A 15,705-nucleotide genomic window follows, 5' to 3' on the forward strand; every position below is an offset into this window, starting at 1 on the left:
ATAAACAGTGGCCGGCCAGGTGGCGCAGAGGTTAAGTGCGCGTGCTCCGCTTCAGAGGCCCAGGGTTCGCCAGTTCAGATCCTGGGCGTGCACTCACGCACCGCTTGTCAAGCCATGCTGTGGCAGCATCCCATATAAAGTAGAGGAAAATGGGCATGGATGTTAGCCCAGGGCCAGTCGTCCTCAGCGAAAAAGAGGAGGATTGGCATCGGATGTTAGCTCAGAGCTGATCTTCCTCACACACAAAAAAAATTAAAATAAATAAACAAAATTACTTTGTGTAATTTGTGTTCCACTATGGCACAAATCAAGCCTTATTTACATATTTGCACCTTCCAGGGCCTAATACAATGCCTGCCCAGGTAGTTCCAACTATACGGTCTCAACCAGATGATTCTAGTACAGCATGTCTGAGTTGTCAATAGTAGAACTATAGCTGTGCACTAGCTTCCTGCAGACTCCTTTTAAATTCCCAGTGCATTTATATTTAAAATATCCATTTTTTTCCCCCCCAAAAAAGGAGATAGGACTATTTGCATACTGAAAAACAACCCCATTTGCAGGGTTTAACAAGATTCAAATCAAAAAGGCAAAAGAAGAGGAAACAAAGGAAGGTGCTGCTGTGGTGCCCTAGAAAGCAGATGTTCACTAAGGCCCAGACACAGAGATTACTATCACAATGTACTTATCTGAACGTGCTATCGTCAGACCACACAGGCAAATCAAATTTTGAAGGCTCAGAGGATGTGCACGGAAGAACATCCTGTACTGCTGAAACATGAATTAGAATTTTGTGACAGAGACAGAGGAGTAGAAAAGAACACCAGATATCACCCTGTGTCATTTTAAATCCTATTTATATGTTAAGATATAATCTACTCTTTTTTTAAAAAAAGCAGTCAAAATCAACATTTAAGATATCTGATATTAAAATTAAAATCTGAGGAACTATTACCAAGAAACACATCTTTTTTTAGTCTTTTGCAAATTTAAAAAAACACAATACTTTTGTGACTGTTTTTAGATAAAGAATAGTTTTGTGAAATATTCAAGAAAGGGAAAAAATGTTTATGTGTGATTTTAAATTTTAGTATGGGGAAGAAAAAACGAAAATGGCTTACCATTTCACTATGTCATATTTAAGTTCCAATCTCATTAGGAGTACACATTTATCATCAAAATACTTTCTCTTATGCTAATTATGTTCTCTTTTGTTCAAAGTATTACATCATGTCTGTGCTTCTATAACACACTTATATATTACCAAATAAAATTTTATTTAAATTTTCCATATAAAATTGGATAAGGAATCAGAAAGAAAATCCAATTCAAAGAGGCAATTCTAGTTAGCAAATTCTTAATCATAATCTGTAGCATTAAGAGGTAGTAAAGATATTTTTAGCCAAATTAAGTCAGGCACAGTTGGTCCCCGATTTGGGTAGATGCAGTGGGAGTAGCTTATATGTGACGATCACTGGTGAATCCACCACTAGCACACACACCTGTAGCTGGTCAGAAGTAAGTCCAGAGTAGCACTACCCTTAGTGGCAGGAAGAAAAGTTGGGGGCAGGAGTGGAGGAGAAGGAAGAAGAAGGAGGGAGTAGGGGAAAAAGAGAATCCATGGACTTTATCCCCACCCATTCCCACTTTGCAGGCCCTTATATATGAAATATAGGAAATGAGTTTCAAATTCTAAGTAACTGACAAGTGAACTTTTTGGAACAAAACCTGTTGGCAACACAAATCACTTGTAGGTTAAGGTGGAAATCATTACACAAATCACACAGAGCCCTAGAAAATCTCTGCTCCGCTATAGAATTTTTGCTATAGAAGTTTCTCTGGTAGCCAATTCTTTCTGTGTCTGTTGTTGTTGTTTAATAAAAGTAGGCAAGTGATCATGTGGAATGAAACCTATGAAGAGGCTGAGATTAGGAACCTTTTTTTTCTTTTTAGATTTCCATTTTTAAAAAACAACGAAATTAATCAAAGCTGTGCTTTGTAGAAGGCAGAGAAGGCCTTGGGAGTATTTCAGTTAACGACCTGAAAATAAAAACAGGCAATTTTTCTTTTTATAAATGTCTGCATTTGTCAAAAGCTTGTTTGGTGATGAATCCAAATCGTTGTTGAGAAGACAAAAGTAAAGCTAATGGTATTACAAATTCCTAATAAAATTTACTTTTCCATATAACCAAATATTTTAACTGAGACTTTATTTTACAAATTGTGAAAATATTTCATTGTCATTCTACAGGTAAGGAAGGGTTTAGAGATTCTCCAGAAAAACATACTCCCAATTGCAACTCTCAAAATCACCGTGTTTAAAAAGTGTTAAACAGGGGAAATAGTAGTGTCATTTGAAGAGCTTTTTTATTAGAGATGTGGAGTCAATTCCGACTCCTAGAGACCCTGTGTACAGCACAGCAGCTTTGGGCCATCCTCTCATCTTCCAGCACTTATCAGACAATATCAGACAATGCTTTGCTGCTATTCAAAGGGTTTTCATGGCCAATTTTTTTCGGAAGTGGGTGGCCTGGTCCTTCTTCCTAGTCTGTTTCAGCATGACAACAACACACAGCCAACACAGTATGACAACCGACAGACGGGTGATGTGGTTCCCTGATAGGAAAAGGAACCAGGACCGCAGCAGCCAAATCTTAACCACTAGAACACCAGGGCTGGCTTGAAGAGCTTAAGTATAATATAAATGTAAACTTACAATCTGAAATTCATTTTGGCAACTTCGATTTCCCCCCCCAAGAAATTCAAGTTAAGAGCACAATACTCCATGATATATCTATCCAACTCTGCCCATTTTTTTTTATATAATTTTATTTATTTATTTATTTATTTATTTATTCCCCCAAAGCCCCACTACATAGCGGTATGTCATAGCTGGACATCCTTCCAGCCGCTGCACGTCGGACGCGGCCTCAGCACGGCAGGAGAAGCGGCGCGTCGGTGCGCACCTGGGATCTGAACCCGGGCCGCCAGTAGCGGATCACACACACCCAACCGCCAAGCCACGGTGCCGGCCCCTGCCCATTCTAATTATTGAATTTTTCAACTTAAAAAAACAAAACTGGTATGATATAAAATGGGCCCACACTTGCAGAGCTGGGATGATGGATTTTTCCTTCAAGATAAGTAAAAGTTATGTATAATATCTATGAAACGATCTAGTTTGTTACACAAAACCTTTTGCTGGTTGTCACTCTTTATCTGGGACCCAGCAGCCCAATAGTGCACATTGTTTGATGGGCAGCCAGGGGGATGAGTTCCGTGTCCCACACTGAGGCCTGACAGAGAACAATACGACTCCCGAAGGACTTAGTTCCATTTGCAGAGGTGAATAACAGCTTATTTTAAAGGAATTAAAGCTAGATAATGACCAAATAATGAGAATAAAAAGCTATATTTACAAAAGATCAAGAATAACAAAAAATTTGTTATTTCTGAAGAAATGCCAGCTCACATCAGATATATTATCAATGTGTAGACTGCAGGCACGCAGTGATCTAATTAGCAGCATAACAAAACTCCAAACTTATTTTTCCCGTTTGCCATGAGCAAGGTTAATGAATTAGGAGAAATAAACATGATTTCAATTGGTTTAAAACAATAAAAGTAATATTTCTGTATAACCATTATGTATCATTTAAAGATTATATTCTCAGTCTGTCATAATCCTAATAGGTTGGCCTCTAGTACATTTACAGCATAAAAATGGAAAAATAATAATGTAAAATAAGGTAACTGAATATGAAACTCTGAGGGGAAGGAGTTAACACAAAGCACAAAAAAAGTTATCCTTTAAAATTCTAAGTACTCATAAGAGGATTATAAAGCAGAAAAAATACAAAACAATGCTGATTATCAATTCAAGAAATTTTCATTCATTAATCTAAAGTCCAATTTCTTTTTAAAATTCCCAGATTTACTGTAGCTTTTATTAGCACTTTTTTCTCACAAAATGCATGGCATTCTTTTTAATCCCACATTTAGATCTTAGTGACTTTTCAGTCACCAGACCCTTGGTTGATATGCTGCCTTCCTGGGTCTTACTATTTTCTAAATATTCTTCGCTTACTTCTTATATTGTGTCATTCTGTCTTCCCTGGTAGCTGGTGAGATGCTGGAGAGCAGGGACCAGACATTACACTCCCTAACCTTTCCCAATGTCAAGTGCAGAGAATGCTGCTTTGGGGTCACTCAGGAAATACGATCAATTAGTATTTTAGCCCTTCATGAGCCTCAGCAATTTTCCAACAAGCTACCAGCTTAAAACTTAACCTAATTCCAGAATACACATGCTACAGCCAATGTAGGAAATCATCCACTGGACATTGATTTCGTGTGTTTACAGTACCAGATTTATAAGCAAGTTAACTGTTCATATTACCATCGAATCTCTCTTTTAGAATCTACGTTTTCATATTCATCATCCAGAAAACTGTTCTCCATCCTCTAAAATGACAAACGCATCCATTTAAGAATTAGCTAAAAGACAATGTATGGAGAAGGACAATATTCAATTTTATACGTCTCCCCTAGGAGGTCTAGGATGTTGTTTTTTGCCCTCTCCTTTTTGTCTCTCTCTCTCTCATCATCTTTGACGTGCTTATTTTCCAGTACTTGCTTGAAAAATTAAAATATTCATATAATTATGTTAAGGTTACTAGATGCATTAAGCAAAAATAAGGAATTCAATTATGGGAGATATATGTTCAGTTTGTTGTTTGCTTAGCTGTCACCATCCCCTTACACTTTTCACCTCATATCTATCTGATTAAGAAATGTTTAGTTTCTGTTATCAAATCTGTGTGTGCTCAAATGTGCATGTGTGTTCGACACACGCGGTTCTAAGACATTTTGCTGTGTATCATCTGACCAAACTCCCAGTGGTAAACGTCTGTTATCATCCAACGGTTGCCTCTCGGGAGGCACAGCCGAGTTCCATCAGGTTTTACTATTTTATTCGCTAAAATGATACAGCAGAAAAAACAGAACATTTAAATTTATCCACATAAAATCCCCAAACTCAACCTTCAATTTTGAATATATGCTTTGATTTTATATCAAATATTATGGCACTGCATTTAAATCACTGACATGTCATTACTACATTTTCTTTAAAATAAGCTATGTTACATTGATTAAAACTCTTCCACTTAACTTGCTATATTCCCGCTTATTCCTATAATATCCGAATGAATGGGATAAAAAACTAAATGGCTGTATGTCATGTTTAGGGTTATGCAACCATCAGTAACAGAGATAACTATAATTCTGAACACCTCAATGCTAGTTTATATTTTAGTTATATTTTAGTTATTATCCATTAAATGAATAAATGTTTTTACCAAGTCTGAAATATACTGGAAAAGGGATTTTCTTGAAAATTAAGCAGGAAAAAGTTTGCATTGTGTTGGTGGGGGCCATTGATAGGAGGCAAAGACAGGCTGAGTCACTAATTCATCACATGTAGCATTTCCTTCCCCAACATAATACTATGAGATTTTTTTCTGGCACCATATTTTTTAATAAAGATTGCACAGAAAGGCACTTTTGATCCCAACTGACCAACTGATATGTGATTCATCTTAGGGATCTTACTCAATTCATAAAACATTTGAAAGTTTTCATTATGGGAACAAAATAAATCAAAGCACAAAACAAACTATATTGAGATTTCATTAGAAAATTAAGCTGGATTATTATATTTGTAGATTTTAGTCTACAATTTTTTTCTGGTCTAAAAAAATTTTGCATGCACTTATTCTGAATAATAACAGTCAATAACAAGCATTTATTTAGCACCTACTGTTCTGTGAAGCAAGCAAGGAACTAGGGAGGTATTGATATCGGTTGAAGAGAGATTTAACGGTGGGACAGCAAGACCATGCTTGGGGAAAATAAACTTTAGTGAACTAAGCAACCAATAAAAAACAAACTAGAATGAAATTCCTCATTTTAAAAAGAATGAATGATATTTAAGTGTCCATATCATTTTTACTAAGCACTTATCCTTCCATTATAGATCTTCCTCATGTGATTTTTACTGATTAAACATATATAGGGGAAAAAAAGATTTTCTTTTCCGGCAACTCTCTCTTTAGTAAAAAGAAAAAGGAAAAAGATCCCTTTGTCTTTAGCTAAAAGACCCCTAACTTAAAATTTCAGCACTCATTAACTAAGCTGGGGTAATTTTAAAGTTTCAGTAAACCACTAGGCAAAATACAAAGTCTGAGCAACGTATCAGTAAAGTTTTTAAAAAATTATTCTTGAAAGTATATCACATGGAAATTGCCCATATTTGAATTTAAATTCAAAGCCTAGATTGCCAAACATGTAAGGTATATCTAATTATATGGATAGTAAATGATTGGATACTTTCCTACTTCTCTTCACCTATATTTTCCTGTTCCCTTCTAGTAGCTTAAGATTTGGCTCCCAACAATAAAAAAATAGTATGTATTATGGGAAATTCAAAACAAATAGCTACCCGAGGAAAGGGTGCTACAATACTGCATTATAATGCATGTTGATTTTAACATTTCCTTGACCTTGAGTCTTCCAATGTCACTTCCAGAGAGCCACAATATCCCACTCACCTAAGAAAATGAGGTGTATTCACGGTGTAAAATATTCCATTACTGTACTAATACATTTAAGCAAACTTTATTCACCTCATAAATGTGGTTACTTCCTTAAGACACAAAGCACCTCAAGTCTTATTAATATCATGCCTCTATACCTCTAATCCACCTTAATATACTGTCGTGCTATGAATCAAATCATGACCCCTAATTCCTGGAGAAACAGACTGACACAATATTCATTTGACTACAACTAAGTAAAAGTTAAAGAATTCAATAAAAAGTTAATGCATGCAAAAACTCAATTCAGAAAAACTCTTTTGTCTAGTAGACTTTATTAAAAGAATCCCAAATTATATCACTCATTATTTTTCAGATTTTGAAGCTAGGTTCAGATATGTTCTTTGGTATACACTTAAACAAAAATGGCTTTAAAACAAACTTTTGTTTTAGAAACAAACATTTCTTTAATATAGAAAACAATACTGTTGTATACATAAAAAATTTGAAAATCAAGCTTTCAATATGAAATATTTTATAGAAATATATTTTGATAACTATGAATAAAGATCACAAATCTGTCAAATAGCTTTTAGTTCATATAAAATATCAGCTAACCATATAAAGAACATTTTGTACTTCCCTTTTTTCAAAAGAAATAGCCTAAGTATTGCAAATCTGATAAATATTGCACACATGCATTGGCAGTCGTGAATGTTAAGTATCTTTGAAGTAAACAGACCATAATTCAAGGATTGCCTTTACAATAAGTGAAATTAATACAGTCATCGTTTGAAAATGTGTACATACAAATTTGGAGGTTAAAATATGTTAAATTATCAGAACTTTTCCTGTGTAGCTGAAAAGTGGATACCAAATTAAATTTTTCATAATATAGCATAGTCATTTTATAATTTAGAAACTCCTTTAGAACAATATGTGCTCATATTTACAAAGCTACATCAAACTACATCTTAGAATGAATATGTCAGGTGATAAAGAGAACCTGCTGTGATAAGACCATCCTGACCGAGCAATACAAAAAACCCAACAAGCGTGTAAAATCAGGTTACTTGAAATCTATGTTACTCTCCACTAAGGTATTATGAAAATTTCACAATCTCCTTCATTTCCACTCATGTCTTGCCTTTCCATAGCATCCTCAAATTTACTTTATGTTTAATGCAGCTGTATTATTTTCTCTAATGATTTTCTCTCTCTGTCAAAGCACAGAGCATACCAACAGGGTCATATGCTGTTATATAGCTCCACAGATTTTCGTTATCGTTAATAAAATGTAGAAGTAACTAATATGCTTTTATGGGGGAAAATTACTAAATACATTTTCCAAAACAGACTCTGACTAGATGATTAACACAAGAAGAATGATTTGACATATGTTAACTTTTTAAAGTATGGTAACAAAACTCATTTTCAAGCGCCATTTTAATTGGTTATCTATTCCTTCTGATGAAAAGAAATCCCATCCATTTATTCTTTCTCAGTTCAAAACAATCATATCCATCTCTTGAGCACAAGTTTAAGTCAAACACCACTTTGTAAACGATGTGCCATTCCTCGGTTTTTGATACAGTTTCCAAACAGAAGTTTCAAAACAACTCTGACTAGCAAACACATCACTGTACTTTAAACATAGTGATGTTTTCTATCCCATATTTCAGGAAGGTTAAAACACACACACACCCAGGCAAGGATTATCACTGTAGACAACAGATTCTAAGTGAGTTCATTAACTCTTTAGGCAGATTGGGCGATGCTTGTTTTTAAACTAACTACAAATCAAACGAAGTGTCTATTCTTTTTAATGACTCACACCACGTTACCAATAGATATGCAAGGGAGGAAAAAAAAGGGCTATGTGTTCTGAACTGTGCTTACCTAAAATCTGCATCTAGTCACTTTAGATTTTGGGAGATGCCCCTTTCTGAGATAATCAAGATACTTTACAACAGGGAATTTAGATTTAATTATCAAACTTTAATACCATGTTATATAGGTCAAGTGAGTATGTGTGTCTTTCTCCAGAAACAAAGAGATTCAGAGTAATAGGATTTCAGATTTCACAGTAGAAACAACAAGATATGTTTTGAGAATGTCATTTACCGTAACACAAATCAATATTAAATGCTTTATGCAGGAAGCACACTTTCAGAAAATGGGCCCTAAAGCTTTCTGGGATCCGACCCTAATTACTAGAGCAGGCTCTTGCTGTTGTCTCTCTCTTCAATTATTTACAGGGCAAAAAGAGCCAAATGGCATTGCATTAGCTATATTAAATGCTATGTACTTGGTTTCTAACTTACTAATGGTACATAAAAATTACTAAGGTGAACGTGCCTGAAGAAACATGGCCTTTTCTCTTCTTCACCTGAGCGTATGTATTTATTATTCATATAGCTAAGTGTTGAATAGGCTGTCTTTTAGGCACCCAATGCTGCATAATTTAAACAAGCGCATTAAACATATATGATATTTAAAAGGTAGTGCATTGATTATGCCTCAAAATTTCTTTGAACAACTTATATTTACAATGTAGTTCACAGAAAACAAGCACCTCCCTCCAGTCCCTGAAAACAAATAGGTGGGTGCCACACAGAAATGAATAATGAGTATGCTTGCTGCTACCATCTTGCTGCTTTCTGGCGACCCAAAGTAAAATGAGAATTGGGGGAGTGAAAACGAGGCCCTCGAGTGCTAGGAAATTTCCGTCTCTATGTTGACTAGTGTCCTTTTCACATGGACAAACACAAAGCTATGTTGTAGGTACATAAAACGGACCACACACACTGCAAGACAGAAAAGGTTATCAAGGTTGAATCAGCGATTCTTTGTACCAGGCCAGAAATGCCCTCTGCCCGCAAGCAAGGCAAGATTACAACCTCCCAAATAAAGTTCAGACACTGCATCCATACTTGATTGTTTTGTGATCTAGAAGGGCACCTGGAGTCGTGATAGGAGATGCTAATTGCGGAAGAAAGCTGGTGCATCCAACTTCCGCCCTCCCAAATCGTGGAAGAAGCTTCGAAAGCAGTGAAACCCTCAGTCTTCATGGACCCAATTTTTTTTAACGATTTCAGGAGGCATCAAATTCTTATTGTAAAAATAAGATAGGTCCACTAACAAAGTACCCAGGGTCCCTAGAAAGCCAGTCGCAATTTCTACGGCTACATGTCATCAGTGTTACCTAAAAGCATGCCAAGGCCACTTCTGAGAAAGCACCGTTGGAAATCGATCTGTGGTAAACACATAAGGTAGTATTATTCTAAACTAAATACAAAGTCACTTCTTTCTCTGCACTGAAATCTGCCCATTGTTCCTGCTTTGCAAAAGCCACAGGGAAGATTCAAAGGGACATCAATGAACACTGAGTGAACTTTGGCCACTCTTCTACCCAAAACACCAGCGTAAAAGTAGAGATCAGTAACCAGGTGAAGCGCCACACCGCACAAAGATCAAGGCGAGGGGCGGGCGCGCAGGGCCGGAGGCGGGGAGGAAAATGTCCCGTCCCCCACCCCAGGCCCCAGTCATCGGGCGCGCGGGAGGTGGAGGGGTGTCCCCGGGGGACAGGAGGCTCCGCGCAACTCCGAGGGAAGCCAAGAGTTACTGCTCAAAAGGCAAGGCCCAGGAGAAGGGGTCGAAAGCCGCGCCGCCAGCGGCTCCTGCCGCGGGCCCCAGGCGTCGGCGGCCGAGCAGCCAGCGCTCGGCGAGGGGCGCCGCTCGGCCCCGCGACCCTCCCCGCCTCCTGGTCAGGAAGGGGCTGGCGGCTCTTTCCTGTCTAGTCTCTCCCCCCGCGGCTTGCTGTAACCCGATCCCCGCACTCCGCTGCCCGGGCAGCCGCCGCCCCGCGCGCCGCCCGGCTCTACCCAGGCCAGCGCTATAGTTAGCAACCTTTCATCAACTCCACCGGGGGCGACGGGGGGTCGCTCCGCACGCCCCTCCCCGGACCCGACCCACGCGCGCTCCCGGGGCCCCCTCCTCCGGCACTCCCCACCCCCAGCGCCCCTTTACCTTCGCTTGAAGATACTGGGGGTAGTAGTAGGTGGCGTACTGAGGGTACATCTGCTGTTTCCACACTTTGCCCATGAAGCTGGAAGGGAGCCTGCTGTGCAGGGTCGCGGGCACTTTGGGGTTTCCAAGTCTCGATCTCTCCTGCCTCTCCCTTTCCGGCGGCGGCGGCGGCGGCGGCGGCGGCGGCGGCTGCCGCTGCTCCACCTCCTAGCCGGGACCAGACGTCCTCCCCCTCCTTCTTCTCCTCCTCCCAGGCAGAGAGAAAGACACTGCAGAGCGCAGAGGGCACCCCGGACAGGGCGCTCGCAAGGAGTTGCCTCCCGGAGCCCGGTTGCTCCGGGGCTGCCAAGAGCTGGCGCGCTGGCCGCGCTCGGTTCGGGCGAGCAGGCTGAGCCGGGCTGGGAGGTGATCAATACAAGTGGAAAGTGTTGCTGCGGCGGCGGCGGCGGCGGCGGCTGCGCTCGGTGCCAAGCGGCATCTGGGGTGGGTGCGCCCGATTGGGAGAGGGGAGAGGGGCTGGCGTGCCGAGGCCGAGGGGGAAGGGCGGGCGGGGGCGGGGCTTGGGCGCCGCGGAGCCGGGACCGGCTGGAGGTGAGGGCTGAGTTTTAACCACTCCTCACCTCCCAGGCTCCCGGTTGGACGGGCAGAAACCCTCGGAGCCCGGATCGCTTTGTGTCGGGGGTTGGGGGATGGATTTGGGGGACCCAGCTTAAGAACTGAAGAGTGGACACCTCGTTTGCTTTCATGAGTTTTTATCTCCGTAAGGGGGAGGGGAGGTAAGGAGAAAAAAGAGGAAATCTGATTAATCTCTCACTCTGCCGCCCCCCACCCCCGCCCAGTGATTTTTGTTTTTCCACAAGGGAAGGAAAGTGATTTAGTGCCCAACCACAACGCTGGAGTCGGGACACCTGGGTTCTGTTCTCCCCACCCGCCAGGTCACAAGACTAATTTTCTAGGTGACCTTGTGAGGGTTAGTGTCCTTCGGTTTGGTTTTCCCAGATGTGAGAGGTGAAATCATGCCCTCTACCCAAGGGGAGGCAAAGCTCTCGCGCGCGCGCACACACATACACACTTCACAACAAATAGACGGATCCTTCTGAGGGGGAGATGCCGCAAAGAGGCAGAATGTTATTATTAGAGGACACAATATAGACATCAGCTTTTCTCTGCCTCTTTCTAATGCTGCCAGACAGTCTGTCAACTCCCACTCAGGAGCAAGGAAACTCCCTGAGTTTGGAATATTTTAAGGCCATTTTGAAAGTCACGCTGGCATATTGTTGCAGTGTGCTTCAGTGACATATAAAATCAATCTCGCTCTTTCTGCCTCTCCATCTCCTAATTGTCACAGCTCTAGACAGCCCCAGAGAGCAGTGGTTCGGTTCACTACATAACTGGATATAATTTAATGGAGTTAATTGGTCCCTGAAGCTGCCTGGAGAAGACTTTTATACTCTAGCTCAAAAAGAGAGAATACCAAAATGTACAAACAGGATAAGTAAGAAAGCACCTCCAGATTGGAGTTCTTGCACATCTAATAAAATGTAATGAAAAATTCATTTGTTATTAAATACACCTTGATTACTTTGTTTTGTCATTTTGGTTTTCCGAGAGTCTGTTTTCGTAACCTCACAAACGTAAATCAAACTGAAATGGCATGCATGATTTTGTTAAAGTTATATTTTTACATGATTACATTTCAAAACAGGTTTAGTAAGATACTTAAAACAATGAAATAGTGAACTGAAAACTTTATAATCTTTTTATGATTTAGACAAATTTCTAGGTTGACAAAACACAATAAATGTAAGTTCATATGAGAACATTTTGGATATGCCAGGAGGCTGATCATGTTCTCTTGAAAAAAAACATTAACAGTTAACTTATGTGAAATCGCCTATGGAAACTAGTATTTACTGAGCTTCTTCTATATTGTGGGCACTGTTGAGGTTAACGTCAGTCTGAAGGTTGGAGTGGTTCACTGTCTAGCTAGAGAAGCTTAAAACAGTTCTTTATATTGTTTCAATGTGGGACCCTTTAACGTTTTCAGGCAGAGAGCTGACGTGAACTAATCTGCTTTAAGAACCTAGGAGGACTAGGAATGATGGTTTGGAGGAGAGATTGAAGGAAGAGAACAAGTTAAGAACAATCTCAGCAGTTCTAGACTTGAGGTGAGAAGGGAAATTACCCGACTTAGGCTAATCTATTTTTTTCTGGATGATGAAGATTCAGCCTGTTTTAGAGAGCCCAGATGCACATCCACAATTATGTAGACACTTGATTTATGACCAAGTTGGTATTGCAGAGCAATGGAGAAAAAATGAGCTTTTCAATAAATGATTCTGGGTCAATTGGCTGTCCATATGGAAGAAATGAAATTGGAGCCTTGCTTCACAAAAGGGGAAGAAAAAAGTTCAAGTGAATTAAAGGCCTGGATGTAACAAACAAACCTATAAAGCTATTAGAAGACCATATAGAAAAATATCTTTATAGCCTTGAGGTAGGGAAAGATTTCTTTAATGTAGTGACCAAGAGTGCAAGATTGATCAATTTGACTATGTTAAAATTCAGAACACTGATTCATCAAAGGATTCTATAAAGAAAGTCAAAAAGCAAGCCACAAAATAGTTATTTGTAATCCATGTAACTGCAAAAGGTTAATATACAGAATACATAAAGAACTCCTTGAAATCAGTAAGAAAAAGAAAATTTGTTAGAACATGGGCAAAAGAATGAATGTGTGTATTTCACAGAGAAGGAAGCACAAATGTCCCTCTGACATATGAAGATGCTCACACTCACCAGCAATAAATGAAATGCAAATTAAAATAATAATAAGATATCATTTCACCCTCACCAGATTGGCCAAAATTAAGAACTATGAAAATATTAAGAAAAGGTGAAGATGTAGAAAAGGGAAAAATCTCCAAAACACTCCTTACTGGAGGAAGTGTAAATTGGTACAGCCACCACATTAGAAACAGTTTAGCATTACTCAATTTCATTTGCATGTATGCTGTGACACAGTAATCCTACTTGTAAGTATATACCTCAAAGAAATGTACATGAATGTTCATAATATACTGAAAATAACTCAAGTGTCTACCGACTGTAGAATGGATAAAAAGACTAGTGTATGTGTACAATGGAACAATTTGCAGCAGTGAAAATGGATAAACTGCAGTTAAAAGCATTAACATTGATCATTTCAAAACTGATGTTGAAGAAGCAAATCAACATAAAGCATGATTCCATTTGTATGAAGTTCAAAAACAGAAAAAAATGGTATGTTGTCTAAGAATAAGTACATGAATACTTAAAAAAAACTGTAAAGGAAAATAAGGGGATTATAACACAAAATTCAGAATAGCTGTTATCTCTAAGGAGAAGAAGGGTGAGATATTCAGGGGTGGACCAAAGAGGACTTGGAGAGATGGTAATGTTCCATGTTTTGCACTGGGTTGTGGATACATAGGAATATACTGTTCCATGTTTTGCACTGGGTTGTAGATACATAGGAATATATTTCAATATTTTTCTTTAAGTGGTTCATAGACTCTTTTGTATGTTTGCTGGAGTTGACACTAACACATTTTAAAAACTCAGCTTTTAACTTTAATCGTGATCAGTTTCAAACAAATACAAAAGTAGAGAGACTAGAATAATGACCCCTCTTTTCCTAATACCCAGCTTCAACATTTATCAACATTTTGTCATTCTTGTTTCACGCACACAATTTTTATTTTTCTGGAGTATTTTAAAGTATATCCCAAACACCATATCATTTTACCTGCAACTATTTTAATATCTATCTCTAACAAATAAGAACTTTTTTTGTAACACAATATCATGATCACATCTAACAAAATTGACAATGATTTTTTAAAATCAACTAATACTCAGTTCTTGATCATTTTTCTCTGATTATCTAAAAATTGCTTTTTGTAGTTCGTTTATTTAAATCAGGATGAAACAATGTCCTCATTAAATTTGGTTGCTATATCTCTTAAGCCTCTTTTAATGTATAAAAGTTCACTCTCACTCAGTTTTTAAAGTGATATTTGTTTGTTAAAGAAATCAGGTCATTTGTCCTATAGAATTTCCCACCTAGCTGATTGTAACCTCATGGTGTCATTTAAAGTGATGGTTAGTTCTAGAGGTTTAGTTGCACGCAGTTTCACATTTTGGCAAAGAAATACTTTATGGATGGTTCTGAACACACATAGGTGATGTGCGTGCCATCACATCAGGAGACACATAATGTCTGGTTGTCTCACTTCTAGTGATGTTAATATTGATCAGAAGTTCAGGTATTTCCAGTCTGATTTATCCATTAGAAAGTTCTGTAGTTTTAATAGCCATTCATGAGTGTTATCTCAATCCATTATTTCATTAGGGGTTACAAAATTGTGGTTTTTATAATTTTATCATTCCTTGTGCACTTATTAGTTGGAAATTGTCTACAGAGAAGAACTTTCTCTCTTCAACTCTTTGGTTAACTTGAAATACAATTAGCATGGGAAAAACAGGATAAATTTCCCCCTATTTACCAATTTTTAAAATAAAGAGTTGATGCCATAGGAAACTCCAAAGCTAACTAGTTTTAAATAACATTCTGAACTTCTGGATTTTTTATTTTTATTTTTTTTGCTGAGGAAGATTCACCCTGAGCTAACATCTTTGCCAATCTTCCTCTATTTTGTGTGTGGGCTGCCGCCACAGCATGGCCACCAATGAGTGGTGTAGGTCCACACCCAGGAACCAAACTGGGGCTGCTGAAGGGGAGCAAGCTGAAATTAACCAGTAGGCCATGGGGCTGGCCCCCTGAACTAGTGGATTTTTATATATTTGCTTTGTTTCAACCCATTGCAGTCATTATTCTTGTTAATGCTCAAATTGTCCCATCTTCAGCCAATGGGAAACCCTTTGAATTGGCTCCTGTATCTTTTTTAACAGACCCCAATAGTCCGATAGATTTTTTTGCTTTCTAGCATGATAAGATTGTTCCAAGTTCTTGTACAATTCATGCCCAAATCTGGATCAGCCATTTCTCTAAGAAACCCACATCAGCTTGATCTTAAAA

General features: G+C 38.8%; 1 protein-coding gene across 5 annotated transcripts in view; it reads right to left on the reverse strand.

Annotated features, from left to right (window-relative positions):
* RBMS1 (RNA binding motif single stranded interacting protein 1) overlaps positions 1-11,093 on the reverse strand; it is a 207,565-nt gene extending 196,472 nt beyond the window's left edge. For 2 of the 5 annotated variants that reach the window (XM_014785904.2, XM_014785903.2), the window contains exon 1: positions 10,626-11,093. In XM_014785904.2, coding sequence (XP_014641390.1) covers positions 10,626-10,700 — 75 coding nt within the window. In that variant the 5' untranslated portion in view covers positions 10,701-11,093. The remainder of the gene's footprint in view (positions 1-10,625) is intronic. The other 3 variants (XM_004428272.3, XM_014785907.2, XM_004428273.3) reach the window with 2 other exon arrangements.
* Positions 11,094-15,705: the final 4,612 nt, after the last annotated feature.

The sequence above is a fragment of the Ceratotherium simum genome, chromosome 9 (genome assembly GCF_057802395.1).
Source record: "Ceratotherium simum simum isolate JZ-2026a chromosome 9, ASM5780239v1, whole genome shotgun sequence".
NCBI lineage: Eukaryota > Metazoa > Chordata > Mammalia > Perissodactyla > Rhinocerotidae > Ceratotherium > Ceratotherium simum.